The 17,968-nt window shown below is 35.4% G+C and overlaps 2 protein-coding genes across 5 annotated transcripts; both read right to left on the minus strand.

Moving 5' to 3' along the window:
- Positions 1–4,988: 4,988 nt before the first annotated feature.
- LOC132279571 (cytochrome c oxidase subunit 6b-2) lies at positions 4,989–7,334 on the minus strand. The gene is made up of 4 exons (XM_059781588.1): positions 7,178–7,334; positions 6,178–6,266; positions 5,892–5,973; positions 4,989–5,324 (listed from the first exon to the last, which is right to left on the minus strand). The coding sequence occupies exons 1-4, from the start codon at positions 7,187–7,189 to the stop codon at positions 5,271–5,273; spliced, it is 237 nt and encodes a 78-aa protein (XP_059637571.1). The 5' UTR covers positions 7,190–7,334; the 3' UTR covers positions 4,989–5,270.
- A 982-nt stretch (positions 7,335–8,316) lies between these two features.
- LOC132279572 (protein FLX-like 4) lies at positions 8,317–17,890 on the minus strand. 4 transcript variants are annotated; one of them, XM_059781592.1, is made up of 4 exons: positions 17,746–17,890; positions 9,750–10,313; positions 8,918–9,057; positions 8,317–8,835 (listed from the first exon to the last, which is right to left on the minus strand). In XM_059781592.1, the coding sequence occupies exons 2-4, from the start codon at positions 10,286–10,288 to the stop codon at positions 8,567–8,569; spliced, it is 948 nt and encodes a 315-aa protein (XP_059637575.1). In that variant the 5' UTR covers positions 10,289–10,313; positions 17,746–17,890; the 3' UTR covers positions 8,317–8,566. The 4 variants fall into 4 exon arrangements, with proteins under 4 accessions (XP_059637575.1, XP_059637572.1, XP_059637573.1 ...); XM_059781589.1 differs by having other exon boundaries at positions 9,750–10,366; XM_059781590.1 differs by having other exon boundaries at positions 9,750–10,366; positions 17,703–17,890.
- Between the last annotated feature and the right edge of the window lie 78 nt (positions 17,891–17,968).

The following is a 17,968-nucleotide window of genomic DNA, read 5'->3' on the forward strand; positions in this document are numbered from 1 at the left end:
CCTACTTTTTATTAAAGCTAGTTTATCTCGTTTAATATAAATATTTATATAAAGAACTGAAACTGTACAGGCCCACTTAAGTGGGAATTTATGGGCCAAAGAGCAAACATGCAACCATTTTGTTGTTAGGGCACGGCCCATCACTAGTATCTTGGTCGGTTAATTCAAAACCCAATTGGCTGCTTAGTTGTTTTGTCACTTTTAACATCATATAGGAGATGTGATCCAAACATGATTAGTGGGAGGAGAGTTTTGGCCGTTATGATAACTATATTTGGTAAAAGATTTTTATTTTTATTTTTATTTTTTCCGGAAAGTAAAAAGATTTTTATTTCCCAAAGGGGGTAGTATTTTGTGACTACACTAACACAACACTACTCACCAATTACTTACCAAAACAAAACAATAGTAGTAGTACTCATGAGTCAATTCTGAGTCCAACAAGGACAAGAAGCTTGCAACCAAAGTAAGTAAGAAAGACGGTGAATACATTTTATATATATATATATATATATATATATATATATCTTAAAATCAGGTCGATAGGTTAAATCATTATAACTTAAATTACTTGTACAAGACGGTAGGTTAGATCGAGACTATGGCTGCGGTTGAAAGGATTCGTGACGCAGAAGTTCGTGTGTTCAAGTGGAACGAAAGCGAAACGATTTGCAGTAACGAGGTTGAAGGAGTGTTGATGGTCCGTGTATTTGAAGAAGTCAAAACTGGATTCCTAAAGAAGAAGAAGGAGAAGGAACCTGTATTTTTATTCAATCTCGACCGCTTACAGTCTCAAGACTCCTTGGAATCATTGGTGGATTTGTCTACTCTCCCCCAACAAGTTTTCTTGAAAGAAAGCAATGCTCGTATTCTGTCAACAATGATATTCGAGTATTTAGTTGGTAATTTTCAGTTTACCTCCATATTAAACTCGTCATCTCCTTCAAGAAAGCCAAAGATCGTCATCGTTATAGATGCTATTGTGGAGAGTTCTTCTTTGCTTGACGAAGACTTTCCTAATGAAGAAGAAGAAGAATGCAATAGTTGTGAATATGGAAGCATTGAACAAGAGATGGGTTCATTAAATACTTTATCAGTGGACGAAAATCATGATCAACAACAAGAAGAAGCTGAGGTACTCGACATGGACTATGACTTAACAGATTTAGAGGTTGAAGAAGAAGGTGAAGTTGACAGTGGTGTTGAATTAGAACAAGAAATTGAGGATGAGGAGGACTTGATGGACGATGATAATAATGTCTCAAACATTATAGTTGACGAGGAGGGTGATTCTTTGGATATTCTAAGCACGCTAAGGTCTAATCTACTTATTGAACCAATTGCAGCAACCCATGAACCATACGTTCTCAAGGAAATTGAGATTGCAGTGAAGGTCACGAGATGGATTGATGATGATAGAGCTGCAGCAGATACGTGTTCGATATGTTTGAAGGAGTTCTTGACGAGGGAAATGATCTCTACCACGCCATGTTCACATGTTTTTCATACGGGTTGCTTGGGACGATGGTTGCCAAAAAATAGTTCTTGCCCAGTGTGTCGAACACTTTGCGCTTCCATGGTTTATATATAACTTACGACTTTAATGAATTTGTGCTATTCAATGTACTGGCAATTAATGATGTCATAGCCTCGACCTCTTTAATTTTGTGATTCAAGTGTTATAAGTACCTTAATGTATAACTCATCGTGTTCAATAGAGTTTTTTGTATAGATGGTTTTTAGAATACTCCATGCCTTATCAAGGTTATATATTAAACCAGGAGAATGCTTTTGACTCTTATCCTGCAAACACCCTTCAAAAAAGAAGTACTAACAGATTGATTGACCACAATCATAGGTTGCCTTATGATATTATGATTTTAGTGATATTCTTCTTGCATTGATTTGAACATTAGCTACTGTTGCTGCAATTGTTTTTATGTAAAATATTTTTTTTTTCCTTTTTTCAGATAAAATATTTTTTATTTTTACTTATTCTGTGTTCGGCAAAGATCTAGATCAAGATTGAAGTCGAATTCATCGGACGAGACATGTAAAATAATTTGCAAAAAATTGATAAGTAAGTTATATTTGTTATATATATAATTTTTTCTTTATAAATATTTTATGACAGTCAAACACTAAAAAATATAAAAAATATTTTACACCCAAACAAACAAACGAGCTTATATATTTAACATTAGTTATAATCAAAGCATTGATTATGCTGTTGTTTCAAATCCAAGAAGAAAAAACTGAAAGTTTTAGAAGTATACCCATTCCAAGAAAAATATCAATGAAATTTGAAATAAAATGTTATAATATTTTTTAAACAGTAAGAAGATATATTTTTGGAAATTTGAATAATATCTACAAAACAAATACTGCAACATTCAGCGCAAACTTTGGATTTGTTAGATTATCTTTATGCCGCATCAAACAGGTGACTGCCCTGAGTCTTCATTCAAAAAAAAAAAAAAAAAAACCACCAGCATAATCAATACAACTGTTATTTTAGAGTAATTTTCAAACCAATTTTATAGAATAATATATTTTTACTGATTGGACATCTCAATGATATGTAATGTTAATTTTTGAAAAAAAATTATATGTCATGCCTGGTGTGCTGAAGATATTCTTTCAAAATAAAAAGTGAAAGGTTCAAGTAACTATACAAAAATCATAACACTGTATAATTGTAGTTGCAGTGGGTGTGTTAGTTTTTTGGCAAAATAAATAATAATAATAATAATAATAATAATAAATGAATAAGTAAATAAATAAATTACTTGTTACATGCATAGAAGTTCACGTTAAATTTATTTTATTTTATTATTATTATTATTATTTTCACTTTACCCAACCGCTAGAACAACACACACTTGCAAAGTAAGGTGATGCATCAAATTTAATTGGTCATAATTTCATAAATAGGTTAAAACCCATTCGATATAAATCAATTGACCAAATAAAAATAAAGTAAATTGTTTTGAAATTTTAATATCCTAAAAACACGACCCAATTATACATAGACGTGTGTGGGGAGTCCGGTTATATTTGCCAAAAAGTTTCTAATTTATGCGTCTGCTTCATATCCACGCAAAACCCCGACCTAGTCCAACAAGGACAAGAAGTTTGCTACTTAACTTGTAGCACACGATTTCTATATATATATATATATATATATATATACACACATCAGCGCAAGAGGTTTTTTAGAGAGTGATGGCTCTGCTTGAAAGGTTTTCTGGAGCAAAATTTCGCGTGTTTGAGTGGAAGGAGTACTTCTCCGGCACCGGCAATGAGGGTTGGGAAAACAAAGGACTGTTGATGCTCCGTATATTCACTGGTGTTGATGTTGGGAAAGACGTCACTGGAATATTCCCAATTAAGGGCGGTGATGTTTTCGAATTTGATCTCGATTACTTACTTTCTCCACACACATTACAATTTTTGTTGGATTCACTCATAGTATCCGAACTAAATTTCTTGGAAGAAATCGACTCTCGTGCTATCTCGGAAACTATGTTTACTTACCTTGATAGTAATTTTCACTTTACCCCCGTCGACTCAAACTCCACCAAGCCCAAAATCGTTATCGCTGTAGATGTTTTTATGAACATATTAATTGTTGACGAAGATTTTTCTGATGATGGAGGAGGTGAAGAAGAATTTTGCAATACTTTATCAATGGTTGATAACTATGATCAAGAAGAAGAAGAAGCTGAGGACATGGATGATGATTCGTCGGATTCAAAAGTTCAACAACATGAAGTTAACTATGTTGAAGAAGAACAAGGAACTGGAGAGGAGGAGGATTTGATGCATGATCATAATTATGTTTCAAATTTATTAAGGAATGATCATCCGGATATGTTGAGCAGATTAAGGTCTTACGTAGGTATTAAACCAGTTGCGACGCATGAAGCTGACGTTTTGAAAGAAATTGAGATTGCATTGAAGATCAACAGATTGATTGACGACAATCATAGATTAGCAGCAGATAAGTGTCCCATATGTCTGCAGGGGTTCTCGAAAGGGATGGATGTCGCAACCACGCCATGTTCACATGAATTCCACTGTGATTGCATCAAAGAATGGCTGTCATATAATAATTCTTGTCCACTCTGTCGATTACTTTGCGCCACCGTAGTTCATGTATAACTAGTTTATGTTGTTATGTAGTCTTTTATTGTGTAAGATTTTGGATCTATTGGGCCCACATCCCAATCATTGTTCATCCTGTGCAGTTCATACACAATTTGGAAAATATCAAGGAAACAGTTCATAGCAGTCACTGATTTCCTTAAAGAAAATCTATTCGCCTACTATTTATATTAAAACTGATGAGAAAATATAGCATTTTGTATTAATCTTTATTGCCATTTTGTATTAATCTTTTTGCAATTCTCCACACACATTAGTCATTGTCATTCTTATACCTTCATGTGATTGAACCCATAACCCCTCTCACATAAATTGAATTCGGTAACTACCAAATTCGATCCTTACCCTAATCACATTTGCAAGCTATCATTTTGCTACTATTATAATCTACAACACTACTAGTCTACTCTGGATTGCATGAACCTTCAACGAATAAATATCATTGAGTTGTCCAACAGTTTTCATTATGTAACAATAAACAAAATCTGTAAAACTACCCTAGTCTAGAATCTAGATTGCTCGAAACTTCAATGAAAAAATTTCATTGATTTTTTCAACACTTCCGGTATGTATTTTAATGTCCGCCTGCTGCATTGACGCTTAATTTACTATTTCCAATTTGATAAAACCATAGTATTGGGCAAAAGCAACCTAAAGGGTCATTTCTACCTTCCAACAGGTCTCTTTACCATTTAAACACCCATCCACAGTCTAACTAGGAATAGTTTCACTTTGTAATTCACACATTGAGCTCTCAAGAGCTCCAGCATGCCTGCACCGTTGAGATTGAATTATCGGCAAACAGACAGCCACGTCTTCAATGACAAATAGTGCAGTCCCTTCTTCCAAACAGGAAGTGATTAGGGCTTTTGTAGGCAGCACTAAAATAATGAATTAAAAACTGAGAATAATTTAGAAGAGTAACAACAAACCAAGCTACTTTCAATCTTTTCCCCAACAACTTGTTCAAATGCAATAACAGAGTAAACATGTTCAGGATGAGGAATCTCTGTTGGTGCCTTATTAATCCACTAACCTTCAAACAAAAGATGGATTCTATTTGAAGTTTCCATGCCAGAGTCTTTCAAAGAGATGATCTTGAATTAAAGAGGTCCTGGGAAAGTCCCGTTCTCCCTCTGCTCGTTCCACCTCTCAACCTGCATTACAATATTCAAGCCCAACCAAAAGTTACTCTGAAATGTGGAACAAAAAGATTTAAACCAGATGTAAAATTAAATCATGTTCATTATATTATTTGCTCTATGCGGTTTGACAATTCTTGATTCGACCTTGTGATTTAACCTTGCAGGCCCCTACCTATCTCCCAACTCTAACAAAATTTGCCAAACTCTAAAAAAAGAAAAAATTTAGTAGAATATTTCATTAAGCAACCAAGAAGCAGTGAAATGGATTAATTTCGTATAACCTTGACCTTGAGTGGTTCTCATCCACTTCCCAAAGAAAACATTGAGGATTTGAGCCCCAAGCAGAACAAAGTGAATGAGCATTTGTCTTATATATAATAGACAAAAAGAAAATTATATAGTTGCAATCTATGTTATCTGTACAAAATAAATAGTCTAACAAATTACTTATCAAAAAATTAAAAAATAAATAGTCTAACAAATTAAAGACAACCATAAATTATACACCCAAACATACAACAAAAGACTGTTAACACAAAACAGGCCATGAATAAGGAACTTAGCAAGCATATTACTCACCCATTCGCCTGGGCAAAGGGAACGATAGTATTTGGCAAATTTTCCGCATTCATTGGACTCTTCACCTTTTGCTGCCAAGCACCTGCAGTTTGCAATTAAATGTATAAATTAAAAATAAAGGACAATTAATAGGTTGAATGCCAGTAGTTTAGATACATAAAACTCTCAAAGTATCAAACTAGATTATAAAGAAAACAAACAATTAACTAGAACCCCTGTAACCTATTCAACCATATACAACTCTCAAGATACAATCATTACTTGCAAAAGTAGTGAGAAATGGAACCTGTGAAACTCAATGTAGCGCGTGAAACAGTGCCTGGATTGGTTTGTTGTGGGGAAACGAAAATCAGCTGGTGCGGTCTTCAGTTCAATCTGAAAGGCAACATCAGTGAAAAAGCTATAACTATGATGTAAAGCCACAATTCATTCATATAACATGTTGATAAAAAATAAAAATGAATTAATTAAAATTGTCAAGGAATGGAATAATAGCATACCTAAGGTATACATACATAAAAAGATTATTAGAAAAAAGGAAATTAAATATCAAAAGTTGGCCAAGAACTTCACAAGAACGACTACAACTAAAGCATTTTATGGATCCAAAATGAGAAAGTATCCAACCACACACAGAGTTAGGGTTTCATTTTCAGAAATGCCAAAAAAACTGTATCTTCCCCTTCAAACACATCACAGTTATCTTTTCACCCACCCGCTAGCCACTTTGGACTCTCGGATGGTTTGCAAATTCCGAACAATCACTCGCAAACCACACATATCATTTAAACCAGGTGTTTTTGCGTCATGTGAGAATCAAACCCAGGAGACCCCTTATCCACTAGGCCACCCGTTACACAAATCACAGCTAAACCTTGACAAAATAAAATAAATACATTGTACCTTCACAACAACTCTTCTGTTGACATTAAAAAAAAAAAACCCTAGTACTATTGTGAAGAAAACTCCTTTTCAGAAAAATACATACACATGCATACATAGATCGTACATATGAACACCTTTATATGTGTGCGCGTGCATATATATATATAAATATATATATCGACAATAAATATGTTGGGAATGAAAGTTCCATTCCATGTAAAACAACAATTGCATCGAAACTCCGTCAGATCCTACCAGTAGATTTCACACAAAAAAGATAGATCTATCAGAAATGAATGCATAATAAGATTGAGGGCTTCATGTCTGTTTAGATTTCGATCACAAAAATACATGAAAAAACAAGTATGAAACGAAATAAAGAGCACAAATTGGGCGTTTACCTCATCTTCCATGGTGATTAGATCAAGCAGGAGCTTCCAAACAGCTATAGAGAGAGAGAGCAATCGATTATTCTTTTGGCTTTCAGAAGAGGGAGAGAAATGTTTAATACAGATTGGGGGGAACCCTTTGAGGTTCGTTCGTCCGCCAATAAAAAAGAACCACGTTTATGAACTCGAGTGGATCACAGTCGTTCATCAGTACAGGTGTTACTATTTTGATTATCAGAATTGGGACCCGTTTCAAAATAATAAAAAATAAGACAAAATAGGAGTAATTCTTTTAAATTACGTAGCAAATTTTTGAGTAAAAAATAATAATTTTAAAGTTACATCGTGATATTGCAAATATCAAAATGCGTAGAAAACCAACCCAAAATATTTTAAAATAAAATTGTACTAATTGTACTGGTTGTAATGGACCCAAATTTTCAAGTGATTGAATATAAATGAGTGGATATGTAGTATTATCCAACAACTTGAGTTTTTGAATAAATGGACAAGCGCCCACTCATTATAGTTGACATCAGAACCACAGACACAGTCCTTGATCCGGTGCCACGCCAAGCACCCGATTTGAAAGACGTCCGGGTGAACCATCCTGAGTATGCAGAGTGGCCTGACCGCAACGAGAGTGTTGCGAGTTCAGGTGAAAAAGAATGTTAGAAGGGGTCATTTATCCCATATCGGATCCAAATTAAAAACTAATTAGGTATAAATGAGTGAGTATATGGCACTACTCACCTATTACACGAATGCAGCACTACTCATCCATTACACCAAAAATTTGTGCTCAACATGAGTTCAGTATTATGGCCACCACCCCTTCTCCCACGAAATTATTACTAAATTACAGTGAGATCATCCTCTTCACAATCAACTCACTTAATTGATTATAAAATTGAAAAAAAAATATTCTCAACCATCTTTAAAGTTACAATTTAAAGTTACAAATTTCAAAATCCTTTTCAACTTAGCGACCAGTAAGAAAATCTTTGCGACTATTGTTAAGAGGGAGATTACCGGTAACAGCAAACCATGTGTTCTTTTTTCCTTCTGTTTTTACCATGTATTTTTTATTTTTATTTTATTTTTACCTTAGCAACAAACACTCACACACCCTCTTCCCCTCAGAAAGAACATTAAAATGATCAAGCCCTATTTTACAAATGTAAATTGGAGCATGCTATATAGCCATTAATATTATCCATGTATAAAACTACGAAAAATTCACCACTGGGATGGAACTTTGGAAGATAAGTTGTCGAATTGGAGAAGGGTAACTATTAGATTTAATGAAACATGACCAAAATTTGGGATATTAAATAACCATCAAAGTTGAATGAGGCAGAAAAGTTTTATGGACAGCGTCTAATGCCAGCTTATGCACATTCACTTCCGAGCAATCATAGCATCATATGCTCCTCCCCAGACAGACGTCCCGCCAGCACTAGGTCCAGGTCCAGTTGCGTTGCCAATGCCGCTAGGAGCAGCTGCAACATTGCCACTGCCATATGGAACTATTCCCTCTCCTCCAGCCCCGACACCCATCTGAACATGGGGTCTTCCATAAGGATCAACATAGGCACCACCACCATGCACAGGAGGTGGGTACAATGGATCTGAACTCATCATGTAGGAGCTACCATAAGGGTTCGGAGCTATACATATACAGCAGAATGTTAGTAAAAGTGTGAAGAAAACATCCGAAATGCATTTACACAAAAAAGAAATAAAAATTACCATGTGCCCTCTTCTCAGCATTCAACACCTCAGCTCGCAACTTCTCCACTTCTTTTGCCATGCCAAAGAGGTTCTTATCCATTGCTTGCATTTGTTCCACCTTCTCCATGTTTAAACCTTTTTCATACTCAAATGTGTTGCTTTTTTTTTTTTTTTTCAAAAAAAAAAAAACAGTTTCAGACCCATGTAATATAGTTAGTGAACAAAAACTTGCAGATTGATTCTAAAAGGACAATCACTTGATTAGAATGCTATAATACTTCAGACTGCACACTTGTATGCAGAAATAAATTATTTTCAAGTTCTAATCGCTACCTTCTCAACCCCCCTCATTATGAATGGCACTGTTCCATGTCATGGAAATCTATGCCGCGTGGTCATTCCTGTGAAATAATGGGAGTAACAGATCTTGCATCATTTTCAGAGTAATGAAATAATGGGAGTAACAGATCTTGCATCATTTTCAGAGGAATGACAGATTACATTCCAAGTTCCACGGCATGCAACAGAATGGGTTAAAGATAATCCTAGCCACACTGGACAACTGATTGGACCTACAACATGCAGGTGCAAGATTCCTTTTTTTTTTATTATTCGACTTTTTTCTATTGACATATTTTTATTTTGTATTTGTGGGGGGATGGGGCAGGGCCTGGTGGTGCCTAAGTACTTATCGAAATATACATTGCTTTTCTTCTTCTCATTTTAGTGTAATATAAAAAATTCTAAACAATGAAATTATGTTTCAACGCCTAAAACACGTGTCTGAGAGTAAGGGTATAAGGGGAGACAACAATAAAAATTAAAAAGATAAACAGTTCAATTCACTCACCGTAACCTCTGATGTTCTTGCCTCAAACTATCAAGTTCAGCATGCATCTCCGGCAGCTTTTTAATATCAGCATGGGCTTTATCCAGCTCTTCAGTGGCACGTTGAATTTTGGCAGTCAGCTCCTGTCTAGCTGTTACCAAGCTCTGTGCTTCCATGTGTGCCTGTTGCAGGTCCTTCTTAACACTCTCACCAGCTCTGATATCTACTTCCATTTTTGCAATCTTATCCAGTAACATCCTGATCTGAATATCACTTTCCGTCTGGATGCTTCTTATGTGTGCTCTGAGTCTTTGTATTTCCTGCTGGGCAGCAACAAGGTCCTGCCTCAAGGCCACATGAGTAGCAGCCAATCTGCGGTTGTCTTCCACAAGTCTTTCTATCTCTTCCAGTTGTACAGCCATTTTGTTCTCCAAAAGCTCGGGAGGAGGAAGTGGTTCCATGGGGCGGTGACCAGTAGGAAATGGGCCATGACGCATCATCCCTGGAGCTTGGACAGAACGTCCTTCGTAAGACAATGGTATTTGCCCTCTTGAACCCATAAAAGTACAGTATAGCCTACTCAAACTAAACAAGCATTACAAGTTACTCGCAAAATCAAGATGCTGGGGTGCAGATCCCTGTTTTTTAACAATGAAAAAATGAAAGCAGTAAAAACCATGACATTTTTTTAATAAATAAAGGCACTAAAGTTATAAAGTAAATAATCATTAATGAATATATTTTAACCCATTCGTAAAACTGAAAACATTAAAAAAAAAAAAAAAAAAAAAAAAAAAAAAATTCCCCAAATTTTGAGCAATCAATTAATATTTGTACTAAAACAGTAACTCAATTAGACATAGTATCGATAAATTTTAGAGAAAAGAAATGACTAAACATCCAGAAAAAACAAAGTCCTAAGATGAACTGGAATAGAAACTGTTGGCTTGGATAATGTACAAAGTACTATGAAACCCCATGATGACATCTGTTCAAATCATCATATGTAAGAGCATCCTAGCAACCTTTGTACTGTTCGCAATGCATGAGCCAACTGCAGAGATAAGCTCCTAATTTTTTGCCTGCTAACTGCCAAGATTAATACTTCTCCGAATTTCAATATTTCTAGAACTAGAGAACATCTCTGGTTGAAATCCTTCATAGTTCATTATAGTTCTAAAATCAGACATCATTCAATCGTCTTCTGCATTAACAGGAATACAAAAAATTTCACTAATAGCATTCAATATCCAAAAAGTGTAAATACCAATGAAGAATCCAATTAGTCGCAAGTGTTTGTTTAGGACAACTGCGGACATGAACTACAGAAATTGTTAGAAAAGCAGCATTATCAGAAATTTTACTTATTATTTACCAAAGGACGTATTAAGTCAATTTTTGGTTGTTCTACATGTCAGAAACCACCCTCGACTGCAAAAAAAAAAAATGTAAAGGATTTCTAGCCTGAGGTCCACAATGTCCAAAATCATCATGCCAATCTCTCAACTTGCCCCCCACTCGGTGCTATCTTTTTAGCTTCCAACAAATGAACAAATCACTAACTCTATCCCCGAACCATTCCACTAATCATTGTAAGTCCATGCACATTGTAACTTTCTTTAGCATAGAGAATCAAAGGTCTAACAGTTATCTCTTAATTATTTCTCACGATAACAAAAAAAAAAAAAATGATGCACCGCACACTCCAACAACCATTATCCAATTAATCTGTTTTACCTCGATCCACCATAAGTTACTCTTCAAGCTCACCATCCCAATGGGGTAGTTAAACCAAGTTAACAGATGATATTATTCTTAATTATTTATTGCAAGCAATATAATACGTCCCTGACATTCACATTAATCTGTGCTTTTGCCTGTCAAAAAATCTGTTTCATTCTGAGGGATCTCTAGTTCTAACACACTCTTACCTCCACCTCCTGTGTACGAAGCTTAAATCTAAGTCATCAACATAGCGCTGCAAAACAAGCCAAGTCACACTGGCTACGGTGATATTGCCTCGTGAACTAGGCAAGCCAGGCAAAACTCTAAAATTTAAGGTCTCTAAAAAATGACCAAAGCTTAATGATCCATGTGCTTAGATCAAATGGCTCATGTATGCATACTGTTCTAACATTTTTGCAATTTGCAGGACAATTCAATCGCGTTGTCATGCAATTCATAAACAGACCCGATCTCAACTGAAAGGGTCCATGGCCTACTCCAACTATGGCAGATCACTTTAACATAACATACTTTTACAACAGCATTACAAACAATTAACTTGAATACTTTCAGCATTTATTTGATATTGTTAGAAGCTTCTCTTTTATAGAAGATTAATGGTTCTTAAAAATTGCCAACGAGTAACACTCTGACAATAAGGCTGAAAACCAAGTGTTTGAGTGTAAGCATTATGGGCCAAGCTCAAATTAGAAGAGCTGATTCTCATACTTTCTTCCAAGCTCGAGGCATATCAATCATAACATGCCATTTGAGCTGAATCTGAGTAATACTGGGTTAAACTTAGGATGCCAGTATTCTCCATCCACAAGCAGTATACCCCACGAGATTTTATGTGAATAAGATTAATAAGTACATCCATAAGTACCGGGCTTGATCCAAACCTAACACAAATGTAACATACGTGGAAATAAAGGTTCAGCTTATTGAATATGTGTTAACCATAAAGCACCATGAGCAAGCTCAAATTTGAACAAATATACAAGAAATGGCTCAATTACAAAAGCATATCATGAATATGAGCCTTTACTTCCAAATGCCAGGCAAATGATGCAGGATAATGTGCAACACATTGTTATGCCTCCTAAATTACTGCAGAAAATTTTCAGAAGTAGGAGAACTTCACTTTTCAATTATCTACCACTGCACAAACTGAAATGAAGATATTAAAAACCAACAAAAGTGCATTTAAGTTCCTCGGGGGAGAAAATGAATTTAAAACGGAAAAAAGAAGTGGGTCAAGATTCAGAAATCAAGATCTGTAAGAAGAATCAGTGTGCTTGGGGAATGGCTGTGGAGATATGCTTTAGAGAGAGACAAACCTTTGGAGGAGAGTTGTGGAATATGGGGGTTCTAGGGGTAATTGGACCATAATAGAAGAGAACAGTTTTCCCGGGGTCATTCTCTGGAAAGGTATCAGTAAAGGGTGAGATGATTAGGTAAACATATTCATCTATCAAGAATTATGTATTTGTCGGAAGAATTTAGTTGTTTGAGATACATGGAGAATTCTTTAGAGAGGCACACAGCCTTTGGAGAATAGTTGTGGCTGTGAAATCTTGGGTATTAGCGGCAATTAGACCATGGGAGGATGAACTGTTCTTGCTCATAAAAAATAAATATATAAAATAATAATAAAAAACTGTTCTTATGGAATTAGTCTTTGGAAAAAGATTTGAGAAGTGTTGGATCAATTCAGTAAACATATATATATATATATATATATATATATATATATATATATATATTATTGCTGGGCAAAGTAAGCACAAAACAAGTAAACCAACATGCAAAAACCTTCACCATATTCTCCTCTGCAGCTTGACAAACTGGACTATGGAGACCAGTTGGCCCAAACACATCTGAAAATGAATTTAAAAGAGCCCAGTTAAGAGCAGCATTCCCCCACCATTAGCGGCCTATGAATCTTGGAGAAATTCCAACAAGGAATCACTGACAGAGAAACCATAATGTTGCTAATGTAGATATATGGTCATTATTTTGCAATTGAGAATTCGAGGAAGCATGATCTTTTGGCATATTGAGAGGTGTGTAGAGGTTATCTTGAGAGAGGCTTTTCCAAAGTTGTAGTATTGTACCAAATAGAAGTGAACAAGAAATGGAGGCAGATCACCTCAGCACTTCGAATGTCGGGTGACATGAGATGAGATATTACTTCCCATGTACCAATTCATGATTGGGAGGTAAAGGCAGTTATGGAATTGAATTGTTAGATATGTTCTATAGTTCATTTTGTCAAGGACGGGGGGAAGATAGATGAGGCATAGGCCTCCAAATTTGGAAGTGGGTATTGTAAAACACTCTACAAGTTGTAATCTAACTTCTCCGATACTCCGTTTGATTGGAAGGATGGAAAAATGGAATGGAAGGGAAAAGTGGGGTGGATGAGGCATCCCTAGAGAAGGAAAGATGTCTCCCTCACTTTTTGTTTGGTTGAATGGAAAGGTTAGTAGAAAAGATGGATGGAGTGACACCTTTCTTTATTTGGTTGGAAGGAAGGGAACGAGAGTTCTTAAATTTATTTACCAATACACCCTCATTATGTGTAAGAGAATTTCAATAGGGTTTAACAAGTGATATCATAGTTGTTAAAGGCTCAAGCAAGGTCTCCTGGAGCCTAAGCGCAAGGCGCAAGCCTAATCGAAATAAGCCAATTCTGTAATAATGCATAATTAAACTATAAGAATATAAAGAATAATTAAACTTTGCAAAATAAACATGTCAATATCAAAATAAGGAATTTTTCAACATATCAATTTAATGGATTAGCTATATCAAAATACTTATTCTATATGCAAATGTGTCCAATAAAATCAATGTACAATCAGAACAATTCAAGATATACGACACAAATAGTAATGGGATATTTATATACCAACTAAGAGGATTGAGTAAATTAAGGCTCATAAATCCTTTTATATGCATATGCATTAACCAAATTAAATGCGATTACAAATCTAAAACAATTAAAAACTTAAATCATGCAAACCTTAAACATATTTATCATAAATATTCAAACTCCAGCACTAAATGTAATTAATGGAAGTAGAATTAATGTAAGTAGTGAACCATACAGTTATGAAATTTATAAAGTTAAACAATATGCTCCATTAAATATGATCATGATAAGAGATTGTACAATTTAATTTAATAATCAATAAATAAACAAGAAAATGATTGAAATATTTGGTTAAAAAACAAAATGTACTTTTTTTTAAACCTGGAACATACTAAAATGCATGAGCTTGAGGGCTTTATGCAAGACTGAATGAAGGGGCCTAGTGTTACAAGGGGAGACTTGTCCCACATCGAATTCAGATGAGAAGGGAAATGGGTTGGGTGTTACAAGGGTATATATGGGTTGGGTGTTAGCCCCACCTAATAGCTTAAGCTTTTAGGTCGGATCGCGAAGCACCCAACCAGTTGCAGTTGGTATCAGAGTCAGACCTTGATCCGATGCCACACCAAGCACCCGCCCGGAAGCTTCTGGGTGGACACCCCGGGTAAGCCCCTGACTCGACCGCAACGAGGGCGTTGCGAGTTCGGATGGAGGAGAATGTTACAAGGGAAGACTTGTCCCACATCGAATTTGGATGGGAAGTGAAATGGATATATATGGGTTGGGTGTTAGCCTCACCTAGTAGCTTAAACTTTTGGGTTGGATCGCGAAGCACCCAGCCCCTTACATCTGGCCTATAGTAGCCTAGTACGCGGAGGCATTCCAACTGAACCTTGACGAGCAAAGGGCTTTTGGAGCCTAGGTGTGCCTTTAACAACTATGAGTGATATTGTAAATAATTGAAGGATCAGATTGGTATTACATATATGGAGGGTAGTTTTTCTTTCTCCCTTCGCTTCTGGCCCGAATTTGGACAGATAAAAGAACACGAGCTATCCCTCCTTGCTTCCTCTCTGTCTTCCCTTCCTTCCAACCAAATAAGGGAATCTTCTTCTATCCCTCCACTCTTCCATCCTTTCTCAATCCTTCCTTCCAACCAAATAGAGCATAAGGCCCGGTCTCTGCAAAGGAAGTTTAAGGTTCTAAGGCTTCTTCCAAGACCGCATTTTTTTTTTTTTTTAATGATAACTAGTATAATGTTTCTGAACAAGGGTCAAGTGCAGAAAACACCCCTAAAGTATGCTTACAGTGCATATCACAGCCCTCACGTGTAAAAACGACCCTACAATTTCAATTGGTGCAAATAGGTCCCTCTGACAAATTTAAGTCCTAAGTTGACTAAATTACCCTTACTGGACCATTTTATAAAATATATAAAAATAAATAATTTTGTAAAATGACACTAATGGAGGACGCCCCTCACATGCAAAAAACACCCCTAAAGTTTTAATTTGGTGCAAATAGGCCCCTTTGAATTGTCCTTATTGAACCATTTTATAAAATATATAAAAATAAATAATTTTGTAAAATTACTGAAAATGACACTATTAGAGGACGCCGGCAATGGACAAGTAAAGATAAAAATAAAAATATAAAAGTATAAAAGTAAAGAAAAGATAAAAATAGTAAATAAAAAACAAAAATAAAGTGTAAACTAAAGAAAACAAATCTGCTCCAAACTCCAAAAACCAGTGCACGCTGATATTGGGATTTTTTTCTTTTTCTTTTTTTTGGCTTGAAAAAAATTAAAATAAAGAAAGAAAAAAAATTAGTAGAAAATAGTAAACTAAAATCTCAACAAATTCAAATCCTTATTCTACAAATTCTCAAATTTCAAAAAAAAAAAAAAGCTAATGTGCACATAACACCCCTATACTATGAGATTAGTAGCGTATATACCCCATTGGGCATTTTCGGAAGAGTAAAAGGGCAAAACGGGGTATTACAACACTAATTTATGTCAAGAGGAGTATTTTTGCACAATGTGAAAAGATTAGATGTGTTTTTTGCACACTTTTTCTAATAGGGGGTAAAAGTGCCAGGGGGTGTATACTTTTAGGGTTTTTTCTGCACTTGTCCCTGTTGAACAAAGACAATCTGGTTCCGATAAGCCACCTCTTCCCCAGCTCGTGTTGTCTATGTAGAGTGGAGGCATAGATGATGTCCCAAGTAAATTTAATGCAAGATGGTGGAGTATATGTGGGCTATTTTACTTGCCTTTTTTGGAATGAATTGGGCATCCCTAGGAACACCGTTTAATCAAATTGCTAGCTAGAGAATAGGCACAGTCAATCATAAGCACATGTGGAAGACTGGGAATATGGATCTGTAGTGCATTTTGTGGTGCGCATGGAGAAAGTGGAATCGGCAATCTCATTTAAAAGGGTGAAGGAGCCAGGTCACATTTTAAGGTTTGTAATTATGTATGTCGTGTAATTGCCCCTAGATAACAAGCAGTGGGACAAATACGAATAGATATTGGGTGAGCCGCACATACCACGTTATTGGTAATCACCACCCAATGAAAATGAACCATACAATGGAATTGGTCCACCTACTTATAAAAATTGTTCTCAATAAATTGACATGGTACATTTTTATTGGGTGTGCATACCAATTACGCGGTATGCCCGACTCACCCAATATCTTCTCAACAAATACAAAATTATGACTTTTAGACATATGGTAAGTTTGTGGTTCTCTTCCCAATGTCACAATTACTTCTGTAGGAGCAAAAAATGAAACCAAGAATCATGGGCAAACTAAAGACATGAACCCTTAAAGTGTCTAAGATATAAAATTTGTGAGAATCACCTTTCCTAATTATAATTTTATATCTAAATACATATAGAAATGATTCATTAACTAGAAGCAATAATTCAAGCTCAGAAAAATAAGTTCACCATTTCCATCAATGAATAACTTTCACACCGAAATCAATAGATTATAGCTGATTCCCTTTTTCCCTTTTAATTTTCAATAGACAAATTGGTCATTCTGGTTAATGATCACGAAAAATCCAACAAACTAGAATATTCACCCCAATGTTAAAGTAGAAGAAACCATTACTTGCAACGTTCTGTCCATAGAAACCATCTTTTCAAATAATTTAACATGCATTGCAGACAGGTTTTACCTGATTTGGGATCAAACTACACGAAGATGAAGTAAATATCTAGGTAGATAAAATGCAAGAGCTCGATCACCAATAGCATGTTAATTAACCACTATATATACACAAAGATATGCAAGTATATGATAAGATATGAGACTTCATAATTATCAATTTTCATACTAGTGAAGAGAATGACCGTGACTTTTGTGGCAGTAGGTCGTCGCCGATAAAGATCTTACCGTCGCCGGAGGTTAATCAAGTTGTCGCCGGAGGGCTCGTTGCAGAAGATCTAGGGTTTTTTTCTCCTTAGTTGTGCTTCTGAGGAAGACCAAACATTTTTCTGTTCGATTCTGGACCTAAAATATATCTTCTTGTTTTGAGATTTTCAATAAACCCCTGTATTTTGTATTTATTATCTGAAATTTTTATTGGATTAGGGTTTTTTTTTTTTTGTTTTATATA

Source organism: Cornus florida, unplaced genomic scaffold, assembly GCF_030987335.1.
Source record: "Cornus florida cultivar Cherokee Brave unplaced genomic scaffold, ASM3098733v1 CherokeeBrave_3.0.0_Hap2_Chr10, whole genome shotgun sequence".
In the NCBI taxonomy this organism is placed as follows: Eukaryota; Viridiplantae; Streptophyta; class Magnoliopsida; order Cornales; family Cornaceae; genus Cornus; species Cornus florida.

Excerpts from the sequence above, each read along its gene's own strand:
- LOC132279571 (XM_059781588.1), bottom strand. Across the intron at positions 5,974-6,177 it reads CGCTACATTGAGTTTCACAG|GTGCTTGGCAGCAAAAGGTG; the intron begins GTTCCATTTCTC and ends TGCAAACTGCAG. Across the intron at positions 5,325-5,891 it reads CCCTTTGCCCAGGCGAATGG|GTTGAGAGGTGGAACGAGCA; the intron begins GTGAGTAATATG and ends ATTGTAATGCAG.
- LOC132279572 (XM_059781592.1), bottom strand. The coding sequence starts at position 10,288 with ATGGGTTCAAGAGGGCAAATACCATTGTCTTACGAAGGACGTTCTGTC. Across the intron at positions 9,058-9,749 it reads CAAGAACATCAGAGGTTACG|CAACACATTTGAGTATGAAA; the intron begins GTGAGTGAATTG and ends AAAAAAAAAAAG. Across the intron at positions 8,836-8,917 it reads TGCTGAGAAGAGGGCACATG|CTCCGAACCCTTATGGTAGC; the intron begins GTAATTTTTATT and ends GTATATGTATAG.